The sequence below is a fragment of the Accipiter gentilis genome, chromosome 7, assembly GCF_929443795.1.
Source record: "Accipiter gentilis chromosome 7, bAccGen1.1, whole genome shotgun sequence".
NCBI lineage: Eukaryota > Metazoa > Chordata > Aves > Accipitriformes > Accipitridae > Astur > Astur gentilis.
In genome coordinates this window covers 3697791-3725065 of record NC_064886.1, presented here as the reverse complement: position 1 = coordinate 3725065, position 27275 = coordinate 3697791, and the positions used below count along the sequence as shown (strand labels likewise).

The 27275-nt window shown below is 61.7% G+C and overlaps 6 protein-coding genes across 12 annotated transcripts in view; 3 read left to right on the top strand and 3 right to left on the bottom strand.

Annotated features, from left to right (window-relative positions):
- Nucleotides 1–3807, top strand: part of TPCN1 (two pore segment channel 1) — a 49534-nt gene extending 45727 nt beyond the window's left edge. For all 6 annotated transcript variants that reach the window (XM_049805530.1, XM_049805531.1, XM_049805534.1 and 3 more), the window contains one exon: nt 1000–3807. In XM_049805530.1, the coding sequence (XP_049661487.1) occupies nt 1000–1122 (123 nt within the window). In that variant the 3' untranslated portion in view covers nt 1123–3807. The remainder of the gene's footprint in view (nt 1–999) is intronic.
- Nucleotides 1–27275, bottom strand: part of SUDS3 (SDS3 homolog, SIN3A corepressor complex component) — a 253181-nt gene that overhangs the window by 206372 nt on the left and 19534 nt on the right. The gene's annotated exons all lie outside the window — the stretch shown is intronic.
- Nucleotides 4921–10917, bottom strand: SLC8B1 (solute carrier family 8 member B1). 2 transcript variants are annotated; one of them, XM_049805539.1, is made up of 15 exons: nt 10232–10914; nt 9603–9755; nt 9450–9502; nt 9270–9327; nt 8918–9023; nt 8634–8801; nt 8428–8535; nt 8285–8341; nt 7921–8051; nt 7565–7706; nt 7054–7175; nt 6708–6861; nt 6542–6622; nt 6085–6149; nt 4921–5996 (listed from the first exon to the last, which is right to left on the bottom strand). In XM_049805539.1, the coding sequence occupies exons 1-15, from the start codon at nt 10406–10408 to the stop codon at nt 5799–5801; spliced, it is 1773 nt and encodes a 590-aa protein (XP_049661496.1). In that variant the 5' UTR covers nt 10409–10914; the 3' UTR covers nt 4921–5798. The 2 variants fall into 2 exon arrangements, with proteins under 2 accessions (XP_049661496.1, XP_049661495.1); XM_049805538.1 differs by having other exon boundaries at nt 5865–5996; nt 6085–6622; nt 10232–10917.
- On the top strand, nt 12125–16834 carry PLBD2 (phospholipase B domain containing 2). The gene is made up of 12 exons (XM_049805545.1): nt 12125–12337; nt 12587–12680; nt 12770–12928; nt 13410–13510; nt 13966–14180; nt 14270–14364; nt 14436–14596; nt 14735–14830; nt 15192–15263; nt 15412–15564; nt 15732–15894; nt 16045–16834. Exons 1-12 carry the CDS (start codon nt 12141–12143, stop codon nt 16210–16212), a joined length of 1674 nt encoding a protein of 557 aa, XP_049661502.1. The 5' UTR covers nt 12125–12140; the 3' UTR covers nt 16213–16834.
- On the top strand, nt 18506–22591 carry SDSL (serine dehydratase like). Its single transcript, XM_049805544.1, is given in 11 exon segments — nt 18506–19050; nt 19052–19142; nt 19145–19207; nt 19210–19316; nt 19438–19770; nt 19874–19913; nt 19997–20136; nt 20462–20550; nt 20684–20911; nt 21027–21151; nt 21338–22591. Coding segments are annotated over 11 exon segments (1734 nt in total). The 5' UTR covers nt 18506–18726; the 3' UTR covers nt 21532–22591.
- The window catches only part of LHX5 (LIM homeobox 5), a 13219-nt gene continuing 11985 nt past the window's right edge, over nt 26042–27275 (bottom strand). The window contains exon 5 of the mRNA XM_049805548.1: nt 26042–26409. Within this exon, the coding sequence (XP_049661505.1) occupies nt 26042–26409 (368 nt within the window). The remainder of the gene's footprint in view (nt 26410–27275) is intronic.

The following is a 27275-nucleotide window of genomic DNA, read 5'->3' as shown; positions in this document are numbered from 1 at the left end:
TGCGTAGGCACTCCAGCTCGGCTGAGCTTACCTGGACTCACCGAGGTGGACGTGTTTGCTCGGGTTATGAGGACATGCGTAGTGCGTTCCTGGGGCTTGGCTGCTGAACGCGAATTTGTTAAGCCACTGGAATGCGATTTGTGTTTGAGCTTGGGCGTGCCTGTCTGACACAGAAACCCAGCGCTCTCCCAGGCAGAGAGCTGCTTGGTGCCGGCTTTCCATCAGAATAGCAGGCTAACAAAGATAGGATACACTTACATCAACTGATTCTCTGGATTGTTTAGGGCATTCCTGCTAGTGCCCTTTGTGGTCAGGAGCTTTATGCCATGGATTTGGTCACTGTAGTGCCTGCCAGACACTAACCTCCAGGTTGAAGGTCATGGGCTAATGTAATGATTAGTACTGAAAGAATTAATCTCGCAACTATCTGAATCTGTCCTTTGTCCCTTGGGCAGCTAGCTCGGGGATGAGTCTTCAGTCCCCCTAACAAAAATAAACATGTTATTTACCATGGAGCTGGGTGGAACTCTGCAGAGAAGCTTCCTGCCTGTCCTGCTTGGTCTCTGATTCAGGGATGTAACATGCTGTAACACCCTGGGCGCTGCCCAGGATTGGGAGCAACTCTTCAAATCCCAAACATCACGGAGACGTCGATGCTAGAGTCCTAGAGGTTCAGGAGGGACATCCTGAGAGAGGGATGTTTCCTTGCCCAGGTTGGTCAGTTCAGCCAACTGTAGCTGAGCCATAGCTGGTACTTCTTGCCTGGAGTGTGGGTGGCAAGGTCTGGGTGCGTCCAGCACAGCCATGCTGCAGTCAACCAGGTTGTTCCAGGAGGTTAGGCTATATCCAGGGCTTTGGAAAGAGGCCCTCTGTGCCTGAGCAAATGTGCCCTCACACGGCAGAGCGGCCGAAGGCTCTGCCCTTCGGGGTCCTGCTGGGGGGCCGCGAGGCCAGTATGGGGCAGAGCCTGATCTCGGTGTGTTTGATCTCCTCTTGCAGGAATGGTATGAGGAGCATTCCAGAAAAGAGGACTCTCAGACACCGTTGCAAGAGCCTGCATCTGCTTCCAACAGCTCTCTGAAGCCCCTGAGCCTCCGACAACGCTCCCAGACTGTCATTTAGGCCTAGCTAACGCAAGCCGCCTTCTATGCAATAACCTAGAGTATTACTTCACAACGTATATATTGGGATGATGTATATAGATCTGTTCAGTGTACTGTTTGGCTTTAGGGTTTAAATCTCTTCCCCTAGGCAGTGAATTGCTGAAAAACCAGAGGCCCAGGGGACTCTGTGTAAGGCTGCTACACACAGATTGAGCACGATGCCCGTGCTCAGCACAGAGTGAACATCTCGGACAGAACAGAGACCTTCTCCCTCTGAGCCACTTCCCAGGCTCGAGCCTACTGTTTTTTCTTACCACTAACAGACTTTGGGGAAGGGGACGTGTAATCCATTAACAGCAGGAAATGTGCTGAAGCCACCTGCTTAATATTAAAACTTTAGCCCTTTTTGAAGATCTCTTTTGCTTAAAGGGTACCATTAACCTAGGAATAAAAGATCAGGGAGTGAGTTTTTGTTTCTTCTCCACCTTCCTTATGCAAAGAAAGGGGGAGGTGGTGTGAAATTTCAGCACTTTTGGAAGAGCAGTCTGCCTTTCCCCTCCTTTTTGGCACACCTAGATGCACTCCCTGTAGTAGATCCAGCTCTGATTATTGAATTTAACTGTCCCCAAGCAGTTCTGTGGCAGCTGGAGACAGAACTGAGGGCCAGCATCTCCTCGTATTATGACCATAGGCGGGACAGGAGTTTGGGGAGACAAACTCTGTCTCTGCTGTAGCTATCCAATATCTGTATCACTGGTCGGTTCTGCCTGCAGCACTGCCTGGGATTGGGATCACCTCTGTAAACCCCAAAGCTCCTGTCTGTTCAGTGAGAGGGGGAATTCTGCAGAGTGAAAGTGGCTGTTGACCTCTGCCACTTGCCCACCTGCTCTGTAAATGGCAAATCTCTGGCCGGTGCTTAGCTCAAACAGATGACTAGGAGGAAGAAATGGAAGGTTTTGCATCTCCAAGTCTGCCTTCTTTCTGGCTGGCTCTGGGTTAAGGAGAACTTATGGGCATCAAACAGTACTGCCGGTTAGTCCTCACCCAGGTCACTGTTTAGACAGGTGAGCGAGTCCCAGCGCAGCGGTGTTGCTCCTCCCTTGCTCTCACCCTTGCAGAAATGTTCCTCAGGCTGGCAAATGCTGACCGAGTCAGATCTTAGGAAGATCCACCGAAGAGCTTTACGGTTCCCCTGAATTCTGTATGCAGGAGGAACGTGGAAGACGATGATTCTTCTCACCCGTTTGCTTTTCTGCAGCTGGCAAGGAGGCTGCCAGACCCGGTAGCTGAGGGATGGGGAAGGAAGGGGGAGAAGGGATCCCTTCCCAGTTCTGCCACGTTTGTTCTGTGATGGTGGCAGGTTGCGACATCGCTCGTGTTTCATTGCCTGCAGTGCGATGAGAACCTGTCTCTGTGAAGTCCCTTTTTTCTCCCTGTCAGCAAAGAAAGTGCTGAGGGCTAGAAGTATCTGTCAGCTGGGAGGCTCCCCTCACCTCTTGCTGTTTGATCTTTTCTCAGGTTCAGATTAAGAGTAGAGCTTGCTGGGGAGGCTTTCTCCTTCCTCCAGATCGATCAGGCAGTGGGAGATCTGTGTGCCCGTTCCTTTTGTCCCACAGACCTGTTTTTTCCTTGGTGGCCTCACCGCATGGCACAAGGACGGCGGGAGAGGACTGATCCTGCCTGGGCAGTTCAGGAGCATTTCCTGGGTGGATGGGACTTTCAAAAGTAGGCAAGACGGAGCTGCTTCTGAAAATCCCTCCCTGCATAGCATGCTGGGAGCATTTGGGCTATGGGATGGAAAGAGTGGGTGAGCAGCTTTCCGGGCAGCGTGCACACCAGCGTCTGCTCTCAACCCTTGCCAAATTCCCTGGGTGCCTCAGGGCAACTCTTTGTTTCCTTTCTGGGTACTGCAGGTATGAAACTACTTCTGAGCTGAACCGTGAAGGACCTTAAAGGGCTGTTTTCCAAACCATAAATTTGACCACAAATTAATGAGCAGTGCAGTTGTTGCTCTTGCAGTTGCTCTGCATGGAGTCGCAGCCTGGGAGATTTATCCAGATTAGTCCTGGGGCTGGAGGAGATGTTGTTTATTCTGTTTTAAGTTGTGGGCAGGATGAATGAGCGTTGTGAAGGTTAGGGGGGAAAAAAAGAAGTGGCTGTGTTTAAACTCCGCCTTCCCCTACGGCCTATTTCTCCTTGTAGGGCCGTCAGTGACTTTTTTTGGGGGTGTTTTCTGGGTGCAAAAGGAGCTGCAGCTTTAAGCTGTATTGAGGGGGGCACTCGCCCGCTTAACATGCAATAACGGGGCTCTCGCGTCACAGAGATGGGAATCCTTGGGCTGGGGTTCAGGGCTTAGGTGCTGCTTCCGTGGTTTCGTGCTGAGGTGTTGATCGGCCCCCATGTACACGCTGTATTAATTATTTTTGTAAACGAAGGAGGGTCACAGAAGTTTACTTCTTCCATACAACTTTGGAAGGAAACAAAGTTTGAGTACGGGGCATCCCCTTCTATTTATCCTCCTCTCCCCCCACCTGACACACAGACTAACGACAGAGACAATCATTTTGTAGGGAGCAAGGGAGGAAGCACTGCAGGATTTTGTATGCTGGCGTTTTGTTTATAAAATGATTTTATGGACATGTCTGTAAAATGTTCTCTAGATATTTTCAAGCACACTAATAAAAAGCATCCTCGGCTTTGTAAAGACGCTGGCTTCCTTTCCTCCTTCTCGTGTTATTCCAGAAGCGGGGCTTGGCGGCAGCTGAAGCATTTCCACAGTGTTTGAAGAAGAGCGGTGCCCGCCCTCCCTCTCCGGTGGGAACTGCTTGCGTGGGCATATTTTGCATGCATGCCCTGCCGAGCTGCTCGGAATTCTTGTTCCTGGACATGGCAAAGCCCAGCTTCCCTTCCGTCCTCCCCCCTGCCAGGTTTTTTTTCCTAAACGTTAAGATAACGCTTTCAAACTTACGTTTTTTTAAAGCTATCCCAATGCGCTGCGTAAGGTTAGAAGGGGGTTTCTTTGTCCCTGTACCTCTGCATTGGTACGTTGGCTGCGGTTTTGATTGCTTAGCCCTGCTGTGTGTAAGGAACCGGGGCTCGTCTCCCAGTATAATTCTGGCAGCTGCTGGTAACTGGTGAGCAGGTTCAGGGCAGAGCCAATAGCTGCAGGCGCAGGGAGCGTTATTTTTTGTGAAAGCCCGTATCTGGTTAGAAAAAGGAGAAATGATCCAGGCCCAGGAGGCTGCTGGCACCCCTAGAAAGGAGCAGGAACCAGGTCTGGCAGTTGTGCTTCTTGCAAAACAGCCCCTCTCTCCCCACGGAGCAGAAATGCGGTTGTCCGTCCCTAACGGCGGTTTGCTTTTCCAACCCGCGCTCTGCAGACCCTCTGACGGGGACCAGAAGCACCAAGCCCACCCGCTCCGCTTCTGCTGGGACCACGGGCTGCCCAGCCAGCGTCCCCATCCCAGGGGAGCTGAGTAATGCCCCTGGCAGCCCGTGCCGACCCCGTGCCGTGACTGGCGTGACGCTGCAGTTCCCAACCGGGCAACTAAAGGGCCGAGTCAGGCGCATGTGACTGCTGTTGAGAAATCATCTGTTGGTGAACCTGGAGGAAACCACTTCCCCGAGCTGCTGGGGAAAACCGCCCTGCGTGGCCGAGGGTGTCAGCCCCCTCCCAGGCCCCTCCGCTGCTGGCTGGGCTCCGGAGAAGCTACGGGTGTTCCCTCTGCCCTCCAAAACCACCGTGCTGGGTAAGGGTTGTGTTACGCTAGCGTACAGCAGGAAAAAACACCCTCGCAGCAAACAACAGAAGTCGGGGTTGGGTTTGGGTTTGGGGGTTTTATTGCAATTTTTTTTTTTTTTTTTTACAGTGTCTAAACCGAGTCTTGCCAGAGGCTAACGCTGCGTGTGGAAAGCTTCAAGTCCTTTCCTACAGCTCCGTCCGCCGTAGGAGGAGGAGAAAAGTAGGATCTGAAACTCGGGTTGAAAAACATAGCTTAAAAAAAGCAGGGGAAACCAGCCTCCCTTGGTTTGTTGTTGGGGTTTTTTTTTCCCTCCAGCTTCACTTGCATTAAAACCAAGCACTGCCCTGGAGCTTTGTCTCACCTTAACCCCACCTCGCTTTGCCTCGGCTGCTATTTCAAACCTGCGGTGCGAACACGTCACGTCCTTCGCAATGACAAACTTGGGCTCAGACCTTCACAGAGTTACCCCGCGTAGCGCGATCGTCCTACCCCTGTCCCAGAGCAGCCAGGATGGAGACAGGGAGGGGAAAGTAAAGTGTTTGAAGAAGTAAAACCTCTCCTGTTGTGAGCCTGGGCTGGAGCCGTCTTCTCCTCTGCCCCTTGCCACCGGGACCAGAGGAAGCTGAGGTCTTAACCTCACTCCTGCCCAGAGCCGCCTTGAGTTAAACAAGATTAAACAGAGCGGGGAGAGGAAAAAGCTAATGAGTAACAGCTCCTTTTCCTGTCCCAAAGCACAACCAACAAACAGCCCCCCCGCCCCGTCCCCAGAAAGCGAGGGCCGGGCTGGCACGCGATGCCTCCGGCACGGGATGGCAACGGCACGTTTGGGGTCGAGGTGCCCTTGTCCCCCTGGCAGGGACAGGGAGAGGGGACGGCGAGGGCCCGATCCGGTGGGGAGGCAGAGCGAGAGCCAGGGATGGATATCCCATCTCCTGCCGGTGCTGGGGGCCGGTCAGATGACGGAGAGACGGATCACCCTGAACTCGGTCAGCAGGGCCACGCAGAGAAAGGCCAGGTAGTAGAGGATGAGGCAGAAGCCATACGCCTTGCCCAGCTGGAAGCACTGCGCCGGCACCGACACGAAGGAGAAGACCAAGCTCAGTCCTAAAGCCCCAGCGAGGATCCAGACCAGCAGGCTGTCGGGCTCCAGCTGCCGGAGAAAACGGGGAACGATGGGGAGTGACACCGGGGTCCCGCTGCCAGCTCGACCCGTGCCACCCGTGTCCCTGCAACTTTACCTTCACCACCAGCTGGCTGCTGGTCATCTGCAGCAGGCAGCCAAGTCCCACGCCGACCAGCATATCTGGGGCACGTTCAGGATGGAGACGCAGCACAAAGCGTCCCGGAGGGTGGCACGGTCTCTTCTCTTTGGCAGATCCCAAATCTGATGGACTCCAGCCCAAACCCCCACCCCGCTGGGGCTGGGACAGCAGTGGGGATGGGGGGGGGGATGCTGCTGGCTCCATCCCTGCAGCTCCTGCGGTTCACAAATACCACGCCGGTCCCCTCCAGCACTGTGCAGGCACCGGGGAGGTAGCCAAAATCCCAGGGACTCTGGGGTGGATCCTGCCCAGGTCCTTCCCAGGGATACCCCAGGAGCAGAGGGCTCTCCCTGGGCTGCAGGCAGGGAAACTGAGGCAGCCCCTACCCCAAGTACCACCACCACCTCCCCCCCCCCGGCACCCAAAAGGATACTGAAGATGATGCCCCCGAAGCAGGCGGAGAAGGCCATGCGGGGATAGCCCTGCCGTGCCATGGTGAGGTCGGAGAAGGTGTCTGCAGAAGGAGAAGGGGAGAACTTGGGGGATGCCAGGAGAACGGGGACACCTGGGGTGGCACTGGGGCACGGCACGGCCCTTACCCCCGATGCTGTTGCCCCAGGCCAGCAGCGTCAAGCCCAGCACGGTGTTGCTCAGCTGGAAGATGACGCCCAGCGTCCGGAGGATGTTCACCAGCTCCGTGGCCGCGGCATTGATCCACATGGCGCTGGCCAAAAACCCGAGGAAGGCAAATACCTGCCGGGCAGAGGGGTAAGCCGGTGCATCCCGCAGGACCCCGCACATCTTCGGCCAGCCGTGTCCCTTCTGGGGACGCTGGGGACCGGGAAGGAGGTCCTGGCTCCTGCTCTTGCCCCCAGGACTCTCAGCCCAGTCCAGAGTGGGCTGCGCTGGTCACGGGTGGGCGTTCGGGGCTGGGGAGCACCTTACGCAGTGGTACTTGGGTGGCTCCTCGTTGCTCGTGGTGATGAAGGTGATGATGGCCAGGACGGAGCCAACCAGTGTGACCAGTCCCCAGACTGGGAAGATACCCTGGATCTGGTACAGCCCATCTGCACGTGGTAGAGAGAGGGAGCATCAGAGCGGCCCCGCAAGGCACCGCGTGGGCTGGGGCAGGATCCGACCAGGCTTGTCCCCTAAAGCCACCTCTACCCTAAGCCCTCATGGTGCTGCTGCCCTCTGTGCCTCAGTTTCCCCACACAGGTGAGGCCTGCCCCATTTTTCTCCCAGGACCTGGGTGCTGGCGAGGGGGGGCCCAAACCCCCAGGGGAGGACAGAGCCATCCAGCTGCAAACCAGCCCCCCCGGCTTGGCTCTTCACTGGCCCGTCCTCCCCTCCCCAGATGGGGTGCCAGCTCCGAAGGTCTTCTACAGTCCCCAGGGCTTTGGTGGCCGTCTCGGTCCCGTCCCCTCTGGGTGTCCAGAGCTCCCAGGGCTCTTACAGGCGCCTGACTTCAGGGTGAGGACGCAGAGCAGGGGGCTGGTCAGGATGTGCAGGCAGTTGAGGGGTCTCTTCCAGTTCAGGTCATCCTTGTCGGGGTCCACGACAGGAACGGTGAGCAGCAGCACCAGCTCCACGGGCACCTGGGGAGAAGCAGCCATAAGCGGGGACCCCCACCCCCAAGATGGGACACCCCAAAAAGCGTCCCATGACCTGTCCCCTCACCTGCCTACCCTTGGACCACCGTCCCCATTGCAAAGCCGAGGGGTGACACAGCCCCAGGGGCCAGCGGCGAGGGGGATGCCCTGTATGGGGGGGGGGGGTTCCTCCTGGCTCGTATCCCCCCCCTCTACTCACCTTGAGGACCTTGAAGAGCCGCCAGTACCAGGGCTTCCTCCTCCACTTGAGGTAGTCCAAGGGGCTGAGGGCAGCGGTGAGAATCCGCAGGGAAGTCTCCCGGGAAGGGATGAGGGGCCGGTACTCCTCGCCTGCGAGGGGCCGCTGTGGCTGAGCGGGACGGGGGGCTCCCCGGCCCCCCAAATCCCCCTCCCCAGCCTTTCCAGTACGGGGCTGCGGTCACCTGCGCAGCCCCAAGGGGATCCCCCTGCCCCGCTGGCCGCGGCCGCCCCATGGGTTCGATCATGCACGCAGCAGCCCGGGGGTCCCAGGGACCCCCGAGGACAGAGCGGAGCCGGCCCCGAGCCCACCGGGAACGACGTACCATAATCTCCGCTGTTTGCGCCGGAGGACTCCTGCTCTTCAGCATCTGTCGGCATCTCTGGGGGGAAGAGGAGAGGAGGTGGGGGGGCAGAGGGAGACCCCAGCACGCCGGGGGTCCCGTCGGCACAGCCGGGAGACCCTTACCTGGTTCCCAGGGTCCTGGGGGGGCCAGCCCTTCCCCCCGCTGCCGCCGGTGAATCCAGGTGCAGAGCACCACGGTGAACACGTAGAAGACGTACAGCCCCAGGTAACCTGGGATGGGGGGAAGTGATGGGGGGGGGGGGGGGGTGGTTACGGCACCCCCAGGCTGCTCCCACCACCCCCAGCCCCAACCCCTCCCTGATGCTCACCCAGAGCCTCTCCCAGCGTGATCCTGCCGAAGTAGAGGACCACGAAGGTGAGGAAGACGGCCACCATGTAGAAGATGACATCCCTGAGGAATGGTCTGGAGGCGGCCGTGAAGGGTTTGACCAGGGCGATACCCCCGGCCACCACCGTGGTCACGAACACTCCGGCGCCTGCCGACGCAACAGGTCCCTCTCAGGGAGGGGGAACATCCCACGGTCCCAAAACATCCTTCCCCCCCCACCCATCACCCCCAACCCCAAGCAAGCCCCAGCGGGCTTCTCCTTACCAAAAACGGCCCCGATGGCCAGCCCCGCCGTCCGCGGGTTGGAGAAGGCCACCACGGCGCTGAAGACATCGGGCGCCCCGTTGCCAAAAGCCAGGAAGGTGACACCATGGAGAGGGGACGTCAAGGAAAAGACCCGGTGGCCTCTTCCCCATGGGGACACAGGGTACATGCCCGCTCCGACCACCGCGGGACCCCTTCCCGGTGCCGACACACCTCCACTCGCCCCACCGCCGTCACCGGCTCGCTCCCCAAATCGGTTTCCCCTGGCAGGGTACCGAGGGGACACAAAAAACGTCCCCGTCACGGCCGCCCGCTCCATCCTTGCATCCCTCCCGTGATCCGCCAAGGATACTGCCACGTTGTGAGACAGCTTCAGGTTGGTGGAGATGGCCGATAAATTGGGGCAGAAGCTGGAAGGGTAGAGAAGGAGGTGGAGAAGTGGTGACGGGGTTCCCCCGGGATCACGGGGCTCCCCCGGGATCACGGGGCGGGGGGGGGGGGGACGGTCCCCTCCTCCTGCGGGGCTACTCACAACTTCTCCGCCGTCACGCCGAGGATGATGAAGAGGTACAGGAGCCAGAGAGCCTGTGGGATCAGGGATGGCAGAGATAGGGGGGTCAGTGGGGTCCCCGCATCCCAAAAGCGGAGCGTCCCCCAGCAGCATCGCCCCAGCTCCCATCCTTACGTAGAGGGTGACGGCCAGGGGCAGCAGCTGGGGGGGGAAGACGCAGAAGACCCCCTGGAGGTAGTCGAGGAAGCCACCCTCCAGCCGGCAGTCGGGGTTGCTCCGGACGAAGCGGCACCACTCGGAGCTGTTGCGTTTCCGCACCTCCCAGCACTGCGGGGATAGAGCGTGGGGCGCTCGGTCGGACACCCCGAGTCCCATTCCCCACCCCGAGAGCCCCACCGCCCTCCGGCGAGGGGCTGAAATTGGGCAACCCTGGCCCAACTGCCGGGCTGCTTTCGGTAGGTCGCTGTCTTCCCTGCCTCAGTTTCCCCATCTGTGCTACGTGTGCGTGGGTCGTGGGCTATGCCAAGGCCAGCGAGGCTGAAAACCCTCATCCCCATCCCTGTCCCCGTCCCCGGCAGCGCGTCCCCCACCCCATCCCAGCCACGGGAATGCGCCGGCCTGGCAAGCGATGAGGTTTTTGGACGAGAAAACCAGCAGCGGAGGGAAACCCCGGTGAGATCCCGGCTGCGATAGCAGGGACAAGGGAAGCGGGGACAGGATGGGACCCCACCACCCTGGCAGCACCCACATCCTCCCCCCCCCCACCCCACCCCCCCAAACCCCACCGCAGCCCCCACACTCACATCCAGGCCCCGGTTGTGGCTCAGAGCATCCCACCCGGGAGGGACGGTGCCCCCCAGGTCCAGCGTCAGTGGGGTCCCGGCCGGTTGCACCCCGTTGTCCCCCGCCAGCACCCCGACCAGGCTGAGGACCCCGGCCAGGCTGAGGGTCCCGGCCTGCCCCATAGCACCCTGCCCCATAGCAGGGGTCTGTCCCGAGTGGGTGTGGGGGGGGTCACCTACCGCTGGCAGAGACCCCCGGGGAGGGAGAGCGGGGACAACCCCCGGGTCCCCATCCCACGCTCCCCGTAGGGCGGAGGAAGGGTTTAAAACCCGAAGAATTCAAGAGGAAAAGATGAAGGATTAAAAAAATAACGAGAAAAGGCACAGCGACCCACGGTCACGCTGCCACGTCCTCGGGTTGGGGTGGGGGGGGGGGGGCTCAGCCCCCCCCGGGGCTGCTCCGAGCGCCTGCGGAGCCACGGGAAAGGGAAGGGGGGGGAGAAAAGTACACGAGTGGGGCCGGCACCCACCCCCCCCGCAGGATCAGGGGACACGCGGGACACCCCCCCACACAAAGCCAGGGAGGGGACGGGGACACCCCGCTGTGGGTAGGGGGGGATGCTGGGGGGACCCCGGGGACCCCCACCCGCCCCGCGGACCCACCGTGGCGGCGCGGCCCCGCTGTCGTGCGCGGGCAGCTGATCCCCCCCCCCCCCCCCTCACCTCCCCGTCTTAAAGGGGCCGCCACACTCCGCTCTTAAAGGGACAGCGCCGCTTTTTCCCGCGTGGCTGGCAGGGTGTCTGCCGTGGGATTGGGGGGGGGGGGGGGGGATCAGCCCCGACCCCACGCACCATCCTCGCTCTCTCCGCCCCCTCCCTCCGCATCCCGCTGCCCACGGGACAGAAGGTTGGGCACCCACCCTGGGTGCTGCACCCACCTAGCCCTCTATTTGGGGGGGGGGGAACACCCTCTGAGACCGGGCGAGCTCATCACAGGCATGGCCGAGGATGGGCAGCAGCGCAGCTACGCCAGCACCGAGCACGGAGCTGTACGGACCCCCTCCCCCAAATCCACAGACACCCCCGTGTCAGTGGCCCCGTGACCCACCGGGTGCAAGCCCTGGGCATCGCCCCCAGCCCCCGAAGGACGGTGCCGCTTTCTGCTCAACTGGTTTTTCTGGGTTTAGGCCAAATTTCGGCGCTTGCCCGCACAGCTCGGGTCCCCACTCGTGAAGGTGGCGGGTGGGCTGCTCTCCCCGCTTGGTTTTTGCACCCACGGCTCCGCGTGGGGCCGAGTCCGGCTGGCCAGCGTGGTGTCCCTACAGCACGGAGTGCAGGAGCGGGGCGCTGGGCATCGTGGTTCAGCGTGGGCTCCGGGAATTTGGGGTGAAACTCCGGCCTCCCCCCGTGCTACCTGGCACCTTGCTGTGGCATGGCACGAGTGCGCCAGGCCTCAGGCGGGCGGCTGCGGTGATGCTCGGGGTAACACCGAGCTGAGGGCTATATAGCACCAGGTAATGGGGACTACGTGCACCCCACGGTGATCTCGCCATCGCGGGTGGGGGGTGACCACTCTGCCCCCACCCCACCGGGACACCCCACGCCTCAGGGGGACGTTGCCCGCTGGAGGAGCGGGGAGGGCAGTAAACAGGCACCGCCCGGGATTACACAAGGCCGGGGCTGCGACGGCGCTGGGGCACCGACACCCCCCCTCCCACTCGGGTCCAAAACCCCAGTGGGGTGCAAAGCCACCCCACGCTGGGTGTGCGGGAAGGGGGAGCTGGGGGCGTGTCCCTCGCCTCGCCCCGCCCTCCACCCCCGCCCCTTGCTCCGCGCCCCGCCCATCGCAGCGCGCCCCGCCTCCAACCCCGCCCATCGCCCCCTAACCCCGCCCCTTGCCCTTCGCCCCGCCCCCGCCGCCGTCCCCGCCATGGCGGCGCTGCGGGCGGTGCTGGGGGTCGCGCTGGCCGCCGTTTTGGCCGGGGCAGCCCCCGCCGCCGTTTCTCCGCCGCCCCGTAATGTCTCCGTGCTGCTGGAGCCCGGCTCCGGGCAGCTCCGCGTCCTGCCCGGCCGTCACCCGGCCGCCGTTGCCTGGGCCAGCCTCGAAGACCGGATCCCCGCTGTCGGGTAAAACCGGGCTGGGCTGGGCTGCCCCCCCCCCCCCCCCCCCCCCCCTCCCCGGGTGGGGACCGGACCGGGTCGGGCCCGGGTGGGCTGTCCCGGGTGGGATTGCACCGGGGAACCCCCGGAGCCGAGCGGGGATGGGGCCTCAAGGGAGCCGGGGCGGGTGGGGCGCCCCGTCGTGCGCCCCGTGGCCGTGTCTCCCCATATCCGTGTCCCACTCGTGTCCGTGTCACACACCCCCTCCCACCCCAGCTGGGCTTTCCTGGAGGTGACCACCAACGCCTCGTACACCGACAGCCTGCAGGCCTACGCCGCCGGGCTCGCCGAGGCCGCCGTCTCCGAGCAGGTAAGGGGGTGACCCCCCCAAAAACGGGCTCTTCCTCCCCTCTTCCCCGGGTGACCCCCACCCGTGACGCCCCCACCCGTGTCCCCTAGCTGATGTACATGCATTGGATGAACACCATGGTGGGCTACTGCGGCCCCTTCAAGTACGAGAGCGAGTATTGCGAGAAGCTGCGGAGCTACCTCGAGGCCAACCTGGCCTGGATGGAGGAGCGGATGGGGAAAGGGGAGGACCCCGAATACTGGCACCAGGTAAGGGTGGGGTACCCCCACCCGGGGTCAACCCCCCCCCCCCTCCCCAAACATCTCCCTGGGCTAATTGGGGCGTTAATCAAGAGGAGGGAACAAGACAAGGAGGGGTTCCCCGGCATCCTGGCCGGGCTCCAGGTGGGATGACGAGGATGCGGCCGCCGTGGATCCGCTTCCCTTGGACGAGGAGCAGAGGTGACTCCTGACTTGGTCCCCCACCAGAGCCTCCCGTGCCGCTTTTGGGGTGCACAGGGGGTGGCTCGGTGACACCCCACCCCCCCCCCCGGCCACCAGTGCTGAGTCACGGCCCCGCTGACGGTGACGCATCCCCCCGCGCCTCCTCCTGCCTCTGCAGCGGCACCGGGACCCACCGGATCTGCTGCGTCCACCCAGGGGAAGGGGGACGGGACGGACGACAGGGTGTCCCCCAAAATCCCTCGCCCTTTTTCCCCGCGGGAGCCGAGTGCCAGCTCTGTCCCCACAGGTACGCCTGGCCCTGCTGCAGCTGAAGGGGCTGGAGGACAGCTACAACGGGCGCCTGGATTTTCCCCGGGATAGGTTCACCCTGGCACCCTTCGGCTTCCTGTAAGTCGCTTCTCGGAGGTGATGGGGACCGGGGGGGTCATCACTTCAGAGGTTGGGGTGCTGCTGGGGGGGGGGGGGGCGTGGGGACGATTCCTGGATGTCAAGGGACACCCAGTTTTGCTCCCGAGTCCCCCTTGCCCACCTTCTCCGGGCGCTCGTCGTCTGCTGCTGGGGCAAGATGGGGCCAAGGCAGGTTCTCCTCCTCCGCGACAGCGTGGGCTTGGGTGGTGGGTGCCCCCCGCCCCAGGCCCACTGCAGCGCCCTGCCTCAGTTTCCCCGTTGCTGTGCTCACCCTTCCCTCCCTGCTCAGGCTCCAGGGGCGCTCGTACCCGCGCCCTGGCGCGATGGAGAAACACCCTCCGGCCCGGACAGACGGACGGAGAGCTCTGAGCCAGCTTGGCTCGTGGGTTGGGGTATCCCCGGACCTGACACCCCGTGTCTTGCTTCCCCCCCAGCCTGCTACAATTGGGGGGTGACCTGGAAGACCTGGAATCTGCCCTAAACCGCTCCTCCCCACGGCGTGTCCTGGGCTCAGGCTCCTGCTCTGCCCTCCTAAAGCTGCTGCCGGACCATCGGGATCTCCTGGTCGCCCACGACACCTGGACCTCCTACCAGTCCATGCTGCGCATCATCAAGAAGTACACGCTGCCCTTCCGTGCCTCGGCTGGCGGTGCGTGGGCTGGGCTGGGGGGGCTGCGTCTGACCCCCATCCCCGTCTCTTCTGATGCTCCCCTGCTTTTGCATCCCTCCCCGCTCCAGGCAATTCTCAGATCCCCGGGAGCATCCAGGTGTTTTCCTCCTACCCCGGCACCATCTTCTCCGGGGATGATTTCTACATCCTCAGCAGCGGGTTGGTGAGTGGGGTCTGGTCCTGGGGGACCCCTCCCCGGCCCCGCTACCCTCCCTATCGCTCCCCTCCCCACAGGTAGCGCTGGAAACCACCATCGGGAACAACAACCCGGACCGGTGGAAGTACCTGGATCCACGGGGCAGCGTCCTGGAGTGGCTGAGGAACATCGTGGCCAACCGCCTGGCCCGCAGCGGTCCCGAGTGGGCCGCCGTCTTCCGACGGTTCAACAGCGGCACGTGAGCGGGGAGCAGTTATCCTGGGCAGGGTGGGATCGGATGGAGGGATGCTCCCCCCCCCCCCACCCCAGGCAGCAGGGATGTCCTCGGGAAGAGGCTGGCTGCCGGAGGGATGCTTTTCCCCCTTCTCCGTGCCAGGTACAACAACCAGTGGATGGTGGTGGACTATAACGCCTTCACGCCGGGGAAAGCGAGCCCACCGCCGGGCGTGCTGACCGTGCTGGAGCAGATCCCGTGAGTTTTCCCCCCCACCCACCCCGTTCCTCCCCAAGCTCCGGCTCCTGCGCTGAGCCACAGCAAAAGCATCTCCTTTCCCATCCCTGTGGATTTGGGAAAGCCCTAAGGGTCCCGTCTACCCCGGCCCCGCCACGGGTGGGATTTGGGCGATGGGGATGCCGATGCAGGCGGGAGCTGCCCGTGCTGCCAGTCTGCGCTTAAAGGTTCTCCGGGGATGCTCGTATGCGGGTGATGGGTGCTCAGCACCCCTGGCTGGGGTAGGGACCCCCACCCGAGCTGCTCCCCTTCCCAGCGTGTATCGTCCCCTCCGCCTGGATTTCCCAGTTTCCTCTAACGGATGCTCTTCGTCCCAGCGCAGGGGCCTGGTGGTGGCGGCCGATCGGACGGAGCTGCTGTACCAGCAGGGCTACTGGGCCAGTTACAACCTGCCGTGAGCTCCGGCCGGCCTCATCCCACCCCACTGATGCTTCTCCGTAAAGGGGAGGGGGGGGGCAGCCAACGCTGGCCTTGCCGCCCCCCCCCGCCCCCCACCGTTGGGTGCTGACTCGTTGGGTTTCCACCCCCCCCCCCCCCACCAGGTATTTCGAGGAGATCTTCAACGCCAGCGGGAACCCGGAGCTGGTGAAAAAATACGGCGACTGGTTCACCTACGACAAGAACCCGCGCGCCCAGATCTTCCGACGGAACCAGACGCTGGTCCGCGACCTGGACTCCATGGTCCGCCTGATGAGGTGGGTGCTAGGGACACCCCCCCCCCCCCCGGCTCCAAACTTGGGTGTTCCCCCCTGCCAGGGATTTTCAACCCTCAGGCGTGATTTTTTTTTCAGCATCGTGATAAATTTATATATATTTTTTTCCCCCCAACTTTCACCGTGACTCTCTCTTGGCCGTTCTGCAGGTCCAACAACTACCTACGGGACCCGCTGTCGCGGTGCGGGGGCTGCGACCCCCCCCAGAATGCCGAGAACGCCATCTCCGCCCGCTCCGACCTCAATCCCCCCAACGGCACCTACCCCTTCCCTGCCCTGCGCCAGCGCTGCCACGGCGGCACCGATATGAAGGTGGGAGAGCCAGGGCAGCTGTAGGGTGCCGGGGGTCCCCTCTTTGGGGGTGTACCCCCCTCCGACAGCTCCCCCCAGGCTGTGTTACACTCCTGTTTTGATTTTTTTTAATTTTTTTTATTTTTTCTTCCCCCCCCGCCCCGGCACTAGGTCACCTCCTCCGGCATGGCCCCCACCTTCGGGCTGGTGGCCGCCAGCGGTCCCACCTGGGGTGACGTGCCCCCCTTCCGCTGGAGCGCGTCCCCCTGCGGCAACCTGCTGCACATGGGTCACCCCGACCTCTGGACCTTCCCCCCCATCAAAGTCCGCTGGGATTGAGCGGGTGTTACTGGGCTGAACCTGTCTGTCCGTCTGCGGGCGTCTGTCCTGCGTGGGAATCCCCTATGGGTGGGGGTCTCGGTGCTACCCACTCTCCTATCCCCAGGGGACTGGGTTTGGGTGCAAGGTGGGGGGGGGGTCCCCTACCCCCTTGGCTCTTTCTGCTTCTGCCTCTCGCTGCCGCATCCCCGCAAGGGGCTGTGCCCCCTCCCCGCCAAAGCGCTTCGGCCCTTGGGTGCTGATATCTGGTTTTGGGGGGGGCTCTCCCCAGAAAATGGGGGGGAGGGGGGGGTCCTGGGAGGCTGGGGCTCGCCTGCAGGGCAAAGAAGAGGGGAGCGAGCTGGTTTGGCGGCGACAAATAAAGCGCTCTGCGTGCAGTGGAGGTGGTGGCTGTGCTTTGTGCTCTGCTGAGATTCTCTGGTGTCTCGTATAAAGGTTGGGCTCACGCAGAGGTGTTCTTCTCCCCCCCCCTCTCCCCCCAAATTAACGGGGTGCTCCCTGCTTCCCCGCTGGTTCTGGTGGATGAGTGCGCAGCCAGCCAGGCTGGGCTTTTTTTGGGGTGCAGGCTGCTGAGGTTTCTCTGCTGCTGTATCAGGCTGGGTACCTTGTGTGGGGTAGAGCTGCTAAAATGGGGGAGCCCGGGGTGTGGGCTGGAGGGGGCAGGTCCCACTGCTCACCCCCCCCCCCCGGACGGTGTGACTGTCCTCATCCCTTTTGTCTCCCCCCTCCTCTACCACCTGTGTTTCCCCCCCCCCCAGCCCCCAAAACCCCCGTTTGCAAAATCCTCTTACCGCAGCTCCCTTGATCCGCTCTGCCTCGTTAGGAATAACGAGGTCATTACTGGGGGATTAATGAGCTGGTGCTCGGCAGCGCTTTGAAGGCGCCAGGTTCCCACCAAGGCTGGGGGCTGCTGGGGGCCCCTGTGGCTCCCCGGGGGCTGCGTGGGGCCAGGTTGCAGCAGGTCTGGGCTATTGGGGTGCTAGCACCCCCAAAAGTTGGGATGGGTGCCCTGGACAGGGCAGGGTGTCCAAAATCTGCTGTGCTGGGGGGGGGGGGGGGTTGCAGGTAAGGTGGGGGGGTGGCAGAGCCTGTGTGCGGGTCCCCGTGGTGTTTGGGCTTCTGGGGTAGGGGGTTGCTGCTGGGGGGGGGTCCCTGTGACTCAGTTTCCCCTTGCTGTGGCCCTTGGCTGAGGCTGTGTCACTCGGGGACCCTGGCCAGGGGATGGGAGGGGGTGACAGCCTTCCCTGGGGTGGGGATGGAGCCAAAAGGGGGGGTAAAAGGGGGGACGGGGAGGTGGGTGCGGGGTGGAAAGGGACCCCGAGCACCCCAGGGCTGAGCTGAAACCTGGTGCCCTTGCCGAGGGGGTTCCTGCCCTCCTCCCTGCGAGGGGTTGGGGGGGGGGGGGGTGTCCTTGCACCCCTTCCCCAGCGCCTGCCACCGAGGCCCCCCAGGGAAGCGATCACACCCCCACCGCGAGATGGGGGATCACTCCAGGCGAGCTGGAGCTTGTGTGTCCCCCCACCCCGCCTTGGTGCCCCTGTTCAAGAAATCTTTATCACCTTCCCCCCCCCCCCCCCCCCATTTCTAGCCCGCTGTGTCCCCAGAGCAGCGTGGCTCAGTGCAGAGGTGCCTGCTCTCTGCTGTTGTGCTGACCCCACTTGTGCTGTGTGCCGTTCACTCTGAAGCCTAACGATGGCGTGAGAAACAGGGAGTTCGGTATTTCGTTGCCTCTGAAGGCCAGCTCCGTCGGGAACAGGGCTGCCCTGGAGCCCATGCCCTGCTCGGTGCCTGTTATTAGCGGTGCTCCCAGGGGGGCTTTGCCAGCACTGTTTGGGTCAGGGGACTGAAATTCTGTATTCTGGAGGGACAGAGCCAGGGGAGTGGGGAGGTTCCCAGTGCACTCCCTTTGCCAGCTCGTCTGCAGCGGCCCCCCCCCCCCCCTTGGGACCCCCACGGAGCCGCCGTGGAGAGGGACTGGACTAACTTTGTGCCAAAGCGGTCTGCTTTCAGAGTCCGCCCGGCCAGAGGGACAGAGAAATCCTCTGCGGGAGCCAGGGTCCGACCTTCCTCCACATCCCACCTTCTTCCTCCTCGCCTGCCGGGGACAGAGCCAGCCCCTTGGCACAGAGGTAGGGCATGTGCTGGGGGGGGGGGACCCTTACCCTGGGGGGTGTCACCAGGACTGGGTGACAAGAAGGGGTCCTGGGCTGTCCCAGAGGAAAGGGGGGGGGGGGGGGGGGGGGGGCTCTGCCTGCTTTGCCTGGGGGGCTACTGGACCTCGGGTCTTGGCCAGATCCTGGCTGGGCAGCCCCCTCTCCCAGGGATGCTCGTGGGGGCACCTTTGCGAGCTGTGTGGGGACTGTCCCCCCCCCCCCCCAGACCCCTCCTGCCCGCAGGGTGCCCAGTTTGGCCAGCCAGAGCTGGGGGGGGGGGGCTCATCCCAGTGGGCTTACCCAGTTGGTAGGGCTGACCGCCCCCCCCCCCCCCCCCCAGCAGGGCCGTCATAGGGGTGCGATGGTTTGGAGGCGATGGGGGTGTCTTGGCAGCCTGCTGGGGATTTGGGGCGTGCGGGCTGTCCTCGTTACGCCGGGGGGGCCGGGTCAAACGGGCAAAGTCCTCAAATCCGTTGGGACGTGTGTCTGGCTGGACGCGAGAAGAGCCAGTCGCTTGCGCCCAGCTGGTGGGGGCAAACCCTGGGGGACCCCCAAAGTCATGCGGGACCTGCTTCTCCTTTTCTCCCCTCGTCTCCTGGGCACCCACATCCCATCTCCTGGGCATGCGAAAGCTGCTGGAATTTGGCTGCCGGGGCCACACGTGACTGTCCCCGCTCAGGACACCCCGGCACCCTGCCCGGGCCGTGGCTGGGGGTTTTCGGCACGAATCCAGCCCGGCAGCTGGAAAAACTGGCCGGGTGCTGAGCAAACAGCCGGGGTCGGGGCAATGTTTAACCTCTGCCCCTCACCCTGCTGCGTGGCCGGACACGGGGACTTGGGGACATCGGCACGGCCCCTCTGACGTCGCCTCTCCCTCCTCCGTCCCCCAAATTCCGCTGCGGCTGTGGGCGAGGAGCTGGGGACGCGCAGCGAGGTCCCACGGGACTCCAGGTAATTCCCCGCCGTGGGGCGGCCCTGGCTGAGTTTGGGAACGGGGAGCATTTGGGGTCTTGGGGACCAGGAGGATGGAGGAGGGGGTCACCCAGCTTGTCTTGGGGCTCTGGTATCCCAGAACCGGGAGGTGACACTGGGCACAGCCCTGTCCCTCCGGAGGGGGTCCCGTGGCCCACACGGGATGGACACCGGCGCTGCGGTGAGGGGGGATGACGGGGACCCCGAAGGGATCGGCCGGTGCCTCCCCGCACCTTCCCGCAGCAGAGCATCCATCGCCGGGACCATGGCAGCCCAGCGCGACGGAGACGAGAAGCCTTTCCACATCATCTCGCCCATCCTGGAGAGTTTACCCCTCTCCGGGGCAGCGGGCACCAAGGTCTACATGAAACTGGAAAACATCCAGCCCACGGGTTCCTTCAAGATCCGCGGCATCGGCCGCCTCTGCCAGGAGGTGAGCGTGGGCGGGGTGCTGCTCGTGGGGTTTTTTTGGGGAGCACGGGGTTGGGGGGGGACACGTAGCCCTCTTCCTTCCCTCCTTCCCTTCTGCTTTTCAGGCCGCCAAGAAGGGCTGCCGCCGTTTCGTTTGCTCTTCAGGTAATCGGGGTCCGACCTACGGGGGGATGCTCACGGGTAATATGGGGAGCGTGTATTACCTGCCCGAACCCCGCTTTCCGCAGGGGGGAACGCCGGCCTGGCGGCAGCGTACGCGGCCAAAAAACTGGGGTTGCCGATCACCGTCGTGGTCCCCAGTACCACCGGCCCCACCACGGTGCGCAAACTGGAGGAGCTGGGGGCGGAGGTGGAGGTCTCTGGCCAGGTAACGCAGCGGCAGCCCCTAAAATTGGGGTCTGGGGAGGGGGGGGGGGGGGGGGAACACACACCAGAGGGGGCTGATCCTGAGCTCAGGCTGCTGTGCGAATGCCCCCGGGGGCTGTGCATGGCAAACCCCAGCCCGAAATGGTCCCCCTCCTGCATCACCCGCACCCCGGCATTGCGGCAGGGTCACCCCAGGGACCCCCACCTCAGCCCCGCGTGGGTTTCTGGTGTCCCCCAGCCCCACGGTGACAAGGGACCGATCTCTGGGGCACCAGGGTTGGATGCGGCCCCGTTGAGCCCCCATCCCCCCCCATCCCCCCCTCCAGGTGTGGGATGAAGCCAACAGGAGAGCCCTGGAGCTGGCACAGACCGAAGGCTGGGTCAGCATCCACCCCTTCGACCACCCATCGGTGTGGTGAGTTCTGCCAGGGCTCAGCTCCTGCCTCCCCATCCCCGAGGTCCGGATTGGTGCGGGGTACCCCCCGCGCTGCATCCTCTGCCCCCCCCCCCCCCCCCCCCCCCCCCAATCTCTGTTCCTCACCTTCCAGGCAGGGTCACGCCAGCCTGGTCCGGGAGTTGAAGGACTCGCTGGAAACCAAACCGGACGCCATCCTGCTGGCGGTGGGTGGCGGGGGGCTGCTGGCCGGCGTCGTGGCCGGCCTGCGCCAAGTGGGTTGGCAGGACGTCCCCATCGTCGCCGCCGAGACCCGGGGGGCCCACAGCTTCCACGCGGCGCTGGCGGCCGGCCGGCTCGTCTCCCTGCCCGACATCACCAGGTGAGCCGGGTTTTGCGGGAGCCGCCATACGTGCAACGAGTTGGCGGGTCTCAGCCCAGCTCACCCAAGGGGTCCCGGGACCACCCTGACCACCTCCGGTCCCCTCCCGTCCCAGCGTGGCCAAGTGTTTGGGAGCCAAGAAGGTGGCGGCGCGGGCGCTGGAGTGTGCCCGGGAATGCCAGGTCATCTCCCAGGTGGTGGAGGACGCGGAGGCTGTGCGAGCCGTGGAGCGGTTCCTGGGTGAGCAGGGGTCAGCCGGGCACGGTGGAGGGGTGCCGGGGGACACCGCCAGGTTTTGGGGCTGGCCTGGCAGGGGCCAAAATCAGGGTGCTGGGAGGACCCCCGGTTCCGCAGGGGGCTGATGGCGACTCGGGGCGGGTGGGCGACTCGGGGCGTGGGGTCCCCCCCGGGCTTTTGTCCCCGCAGATGACGAGAGGATGCTGGTGCAGCCGGCGTGCGGGGCAGCCTTGGCCCTGCTCTACGCGGGGCGGCTGCAGCGGCTGCAGCGCGAGGGGCGGCTGCGGACCCCGCTGGACTCCGTGGTGGTGGTGGTGTGCGGGGGCGGCAGCATCCAGGCGGCCCAGTTGCAGGCCCTGAAGAACCAGTTGGGGCTGGAGTGATATCCACCCCGAGGAGAGGGACACGACGGAGCCCAGCCGGCACCCTCTGCTTTGCTTTCCTTCCGAAATAATTAAAATAAAGCCCCGCTGCCTGGCGGACGCGGGGACGGATTCCTCCAGCAGCCTCTGCGCCAGAACACGGCATCCGTGGAGGGATGGGGAAACTGAGGCACGCGGGGCGGACGAAACCGGGGCTCACACCGCAGGCAGGGATGGAGCCGGGGTCCCGCCTGCGCCTTCCCTGCCTGTCTGAGGGTGTCCGGGGTACACGTGTCCCCCTGTGCCCCTTGGACGTGGGGGGCATCCCCTTCCACGTCCCCCAACGCTGGGTCCCCCCTCCTCTCCCTCCCCTGCTCCTCCCCAGGCTGTTTGGACTGCAGCTCCCCGCCTCAATTAGCAAGCGCTCCCTCTCTGACTAATTACTTTGCTACTGTCTTTATGCATTATTATTCTAATGATTATTAATTATTACAATCTTCTCCCATTCCTGCCGCGCTGTCTGCGGTCGGAAGAGAACAACACGCCCGGACCCGCTTGTTACGGTGATTTATCGGCGGAGCTCCCCGGCTGTGTCTGACACCCGCGGGCCCCGAGGTGTACCAACACGCCTGTGCGTGTGTGTACCCCATCCCTGAGCCCCCTTGATCCCCCTTTTTTTCCCCCCCATCCCACTCTTTTTCCCATTCCCGCTTTCCTCCAGGCTTTCCTGCTCTCCCCCGTTCCCACTCTCTAGCGCTGCATTTGCTTTTAGCCCTTTGCTGTTGCACCTCACTGGGTTTTTTTGTGTGTCCCCCCCAAAAAAAACCATTTCTCCCATCCCTGGGTGATGGGGTGGGGGGTCTTTCTCCCACCGGGGCTCCCCAACTTCTCCTCTGTTCCCCAGCTGAGCCCGTGCCCCAGGCATCACCCGGTGATGCCGGGCAGGGAGACAAGCCTTCTCTTGCCCCAAAATCCTTCTCAGCCTCCTCCTCCTCCCTTTTGGAGCAGAGGGGGTTCAGCCCTAGGACTAGCTCAGTCCCCGGATCACAGGTATCCCCCAAAAAGTCCTTTCCCCTGGCCGGGCGCCTGCCCCGGGACCCGGCTGCCAACCCTCCCCCCCCCCCCCCCCTCAGAAAGACCCTCGCTGCCTTCGGCCCTTTTTCCCTCTCCCCCTCGTCCATCCCACCGGCCAGGCCAGCTCCCCAGGTGCTTCTTGGAGGCCAAAACCCCATAAATCAAAACTCGGCCGCTCCATCGTGAGCAATATCTTATGTAAAAAGGTGTTTCCAGGGAGCACCGAAGGCTGGAGAATCCTATTACGAGGCACACTATTAATTATAAGGAGTCAGCCTAACGTACTCCAGCCATTTTTTATCCCAGGTCCAAAACCTGATTACTTTCCACCTTCTGCAGACCTTCCCTTTCTGAAAGGAAAAAAAAAAAAAAGGAAAAAGGTCAGAAAAAAAAAAATAGCACTGATGTTTGCCCAACAGCTTTTGAAAAGAACTTTATTCCCAGGACTGATGCTGCTCTGCCGGGGCCTGGGGGGAGCCGGGAGTCGTGGGGGTGTTTTTCCCAGCACGGCCCCACGGGAGGATTATTGCTGGTGGTGACACGGGCACGACCGTGGGGTTTGGGGTGATTTCCCTGAGCACCCCGCCAGGGAGATTTGTCCCTTCCTTGCCTTGACGAGGGAGCCCTTGGCCTTTGGATGTCCCCGGCAGGGACGTGGGGGTGCAAGTTACCTGGGGGGACACCCCACCGGGGGTGGGGGGGGGTCACCCTGGGAAGGTTTGGTTCATCTCCTGCACCCAGCTCCGAGCTGCGGGGTCCAACCGATAAACCTCCTCCGTGCCAGCGGGTCCCTGCTCGGGTGGGTGCTCCCGCTGAGCCCTGTCCTGCACAGAGCCCCCCCCCCCAGCCCCCCGCATGGGAGGTGGGTGGCAGCTTGGAGCACACCAGCACCATCCAAAAATCCCTCCTGCAGCCTGTCCCTGCCCTGGATCCCAGAGACGGGGTGTCCCGGCAGCCTGCAAACAGCCCTCAAGGTGTATGCCTTGGGAATAATAGTAATAATAATAATAAATAATAATAAATAGCAGCAGCCAGTGTTTACCCAGTGAATGACCTTGCGCTCCTCAAAATGATGCTGGGAGGGAATTATTTAACAATACGTTGCCCCATCTTTATAAAAAGCGCCCCGTTACCTGCTAACGCTGACAGCCTGGGAGGGGGGGAGCAGAAGGGACTCCTGCCTCAGTTTCCCCACCTGTTAAAAGGGGAGAAGGTGCTCTGCTTGGTGGGTGATGGGTGTCCGGTGTCTTTGTGGTGGCCGCAGATCCTGGCTGAGGGATCCCTTAGGGCTCGGCCTGGCTCGTTTGCCACCTTGTTATTAATGCTGGTAATGGTATAGGAAGGATAAATTCCACCACTTGGCTGAACAGAGAAAATATGCAGAGAAGTGGCTGGCTTTTCATAAATCATTGGTGCTCCGTGCTACAACCAAGCCAGGACTTAAAATTCAGGTCAGGAGAGAGGGACTCTCGTAAGCCAGTGAGGGAAGGTAATTTATTCTGTTTATATCTTTTTACTGCAAGACAAGGTGGGGGGGGGGGGGGGGGGGAAATCTGCCATGATTTTGCATTTTAAATATTAGTTCAGAGCTGCAGCCTGCCTTGGACTTTATTTCTTTTTGTATTCTGGAAAACAAGAGAGGGAAAGCAAGGGGGGGGGGGGAATGGGGTGCTGGAGGAGGATACCCCCCCTCCTGCCTGCCCTGGGTGCCCCCCTAGGACAAAAGCCGCTGAAGGGGTTCATGGACACCCCCCCCTTGGTGTTGTCCCCTCCTGGTGTGTTGTGGCCCCCCCAGCAGCCCTGCTGACCCCCCAGCACTCTTCCAGCCCCCCCATGGGGATGCTCTGCCAGCAGGGCTGTGGGTGCCCTGGTGTGTGCGGGGGGGTCTTGGGGGGGGGTACACACAATATCTCCCCCCCCCCCCCCAGGGAGAAAGAAATAATACACCGGGCTGGCTGCTGCGGGGGAAGGTGCTGAGCCAGGTAACGTGCTCCCCTGCCCAGTGCCAGAGAGCTGGGATGATGGGGGGACTGGGGAGGACTGGGGTACCGGGTGGGTGATGCAGCCCTGGACAGAGTAGCATCACCTTGTACGGGGAGCACAGCACCCATCCCACCCTGGGGACCGCTCCCCCAGACCCCACGCAGGACTGGGGGACGGTGGGGGAAATAGGGCAGCCCAGCCAGCATCTCTCATGGTCTTGTCTTAAAAAAAAAAAATAAATAAATAAAATAAAATGAAAGGGACCAGGTGACCGAACAGTAGGTAACTAAAAGGTTTTTTATTCACATTGAACAACAAGAGCCATTCACACTAACAGCCTCCGCAAGAGGCAGCGGGGACAGGAAACCCACGACGCTTTCAGAAAACAACTTTTTTTCTTTCCTTTTCCATTCTCCTTCCTTTTTTTTTTTTTTTCTGCCTTCTATCCTCTTGCCCCCCTCCCCGGCGCCACCCCCTCCCCGCCTTCAAAATAGAAAAATTCGGAGCCTCCGATGACTAAAGTACAATAAATAATCAGTAAACACAAAAACATACTTTATTTGTTTCTCCTTTATACAAAATAAAGAAACTAGAAGCAAAAACTATAATACATCCTTAAATTGGCGGAGCCTCCGGGAAATGTTGGGGTGGGACTCGGCGTCGAGGCTCGGGTTTAATTTCTGCTGTTGTGGTGGTTGGGTTGGTTTTGTTCTGGGTTTTTTGTTTGTTTGTTTGTTTATTGGGGTGGGGGTTTTTTTGTTGCATTTTTCCTGTTTCTGCCTCTTTCTGGTGTCTTTTCTGCCGCGTGAGACCCCAATCTCAGCCAGTCACTGGGGCAGCCCTGGGCCTGCTCCTACACCCCCCCATCACCAAAAACCGGGTCCGAACCCACCTTCTCCTTGGGGATAAAATGGGAACAACACAAACAAGGCCAGGGGAGGGTGTTTATTCCTGCTATTCCCCATTTCCCCCCCACCCCCCACCCCCTTCCACGATGTGGTAGGGGATAATTAAAAAGGATGCTAATTAGAAGGGGGGAGGGGGGGGAGCCCTGGCCTAACACCCCCTCCCCAGATGCCGCCAGGGCGGTGGGACCTGTGTCCAGGCGAGTTCAGCTTTGGTCCGAGAGGCGGTGGTCCCGACGCCGGCGGGGGGGTTCTTCGGGGCTGGGCACCATTTATTGCCCCCCCCACCCACCCAATACTGGGTGGGGGGGAAGGTGCCAGGAGGGGGAGGTAGCGGGGTGGCCCCAAAATCCCAGGGAAAGGGGGCAAGGGGGGGTGTTCTGCAGTGATGGGGAGGGTAGGGGGGGGATGCAGGGATGCGTTTTGGCATCGGAGTCGGGGAGGGGGTCTTTATCCGGCGCCGTGACGCGCCCCGGTCCGGGGCTGGGGAGGGGGACACGCGTGGGCTGGGGGAACGCGGGGGCGTTTTGTCCCCCCCCTCCACGCGCGCACGCGTGCCCGCGCCAGGCCTACCACACCGCCGCCTCGCTGAGCTCCGGGTTGGGGTGCGAGAGCCCCCCGCTATAGCCGCTATTGCTGGACATGGAGAAGGGTGGGCTGGGCCCCCCGCTGAAGACCTCCCCCGGAATGGGGTGCAGCGAACCGGTCATCCCCGGCTCGGGGCTGGGGGTGTCGGGATGCGAGATCATATCCGTGTACCTTTGGTTTTCTGAGGAGTGGTGTCCGCTTATTGGGGGCTCCAAGGGTCCCAGGGGTGTGGAGCCGGGTCCTGAGTTCTGAAGGTAGCTGGAGTCGGCCGGGGACTGGGCTTGGGAGGGCGGCCCGTGGGGGAAAAAGTCATAATTGCCTCCCGGTCCGTAGTAGTCGCCTTGGTAATCTGCGGGAGGTGGGAGAAAAGGATGGAGCTTGTTCCCCCGGGGACCAAAAAAAAAAAAAAAAAAAAAAAAAAAAATTTCCAAAATCCCACCGTGCCCCATACCCAGCCCTGTGCTCCCCTCTGGACCAGCGTGGCCGCCCCGTTCCGAAATACTCTGCTGGTTCCTGGGGTGCGGGGCCCAAAGCGCCGGCTGCAAGTTTGAGCCCGACCCGAGAGAGGAATAAGCCCGTCCTAAGGGCTGCAGCGCTCAGCACCCTCTGCCTGCCTGGTCTGGAGGGAGAAAAGGGGTAGAGGAGGGCAAGGAGCCTGGGGCATCTGGGGGGAGGATGGGCTCAATTTAATGCTTATTTTAGTGTATATATATAAAGGGAAAGGGGGAAAAGTACATATAAAAGGAATGGGAAAAAATAATATATAAAAGGAATGGGAAAAAATAATATATAAAGGGAATGGGAAAAAATAATATACAAAGGGAATGGGAAAAAAATATGTAAAGGGAATGGGAAAAAAATATGTAAAGGGAATGGGGGGAAAGTGTATAGAAAGGGAATGGGGGAAACGTGTATATGTAAAGGGAATGGGGAAAAAAATATATGTAAAGGGAATGGGGAAAAAAAAATATGTAAAGGGAATGGGGGAAAAAATATATATGTAAAGGGAATGGGGAAACAAATATATGTAAAGGGAATGGGGGGAAAAGAAATATGTAAAGGGAATGGGGAAAAATATAAAGGGAATGGAGAAAAAATAGATATAATGGGGGGAAAATGTATATAAAATGGGGGGAAAAATACATCACGGGGAAATTATATATATGTTTAGCAGCCTGGAAGGCATCTAGAAACCAACTGCAGGGCAGCAAAGGG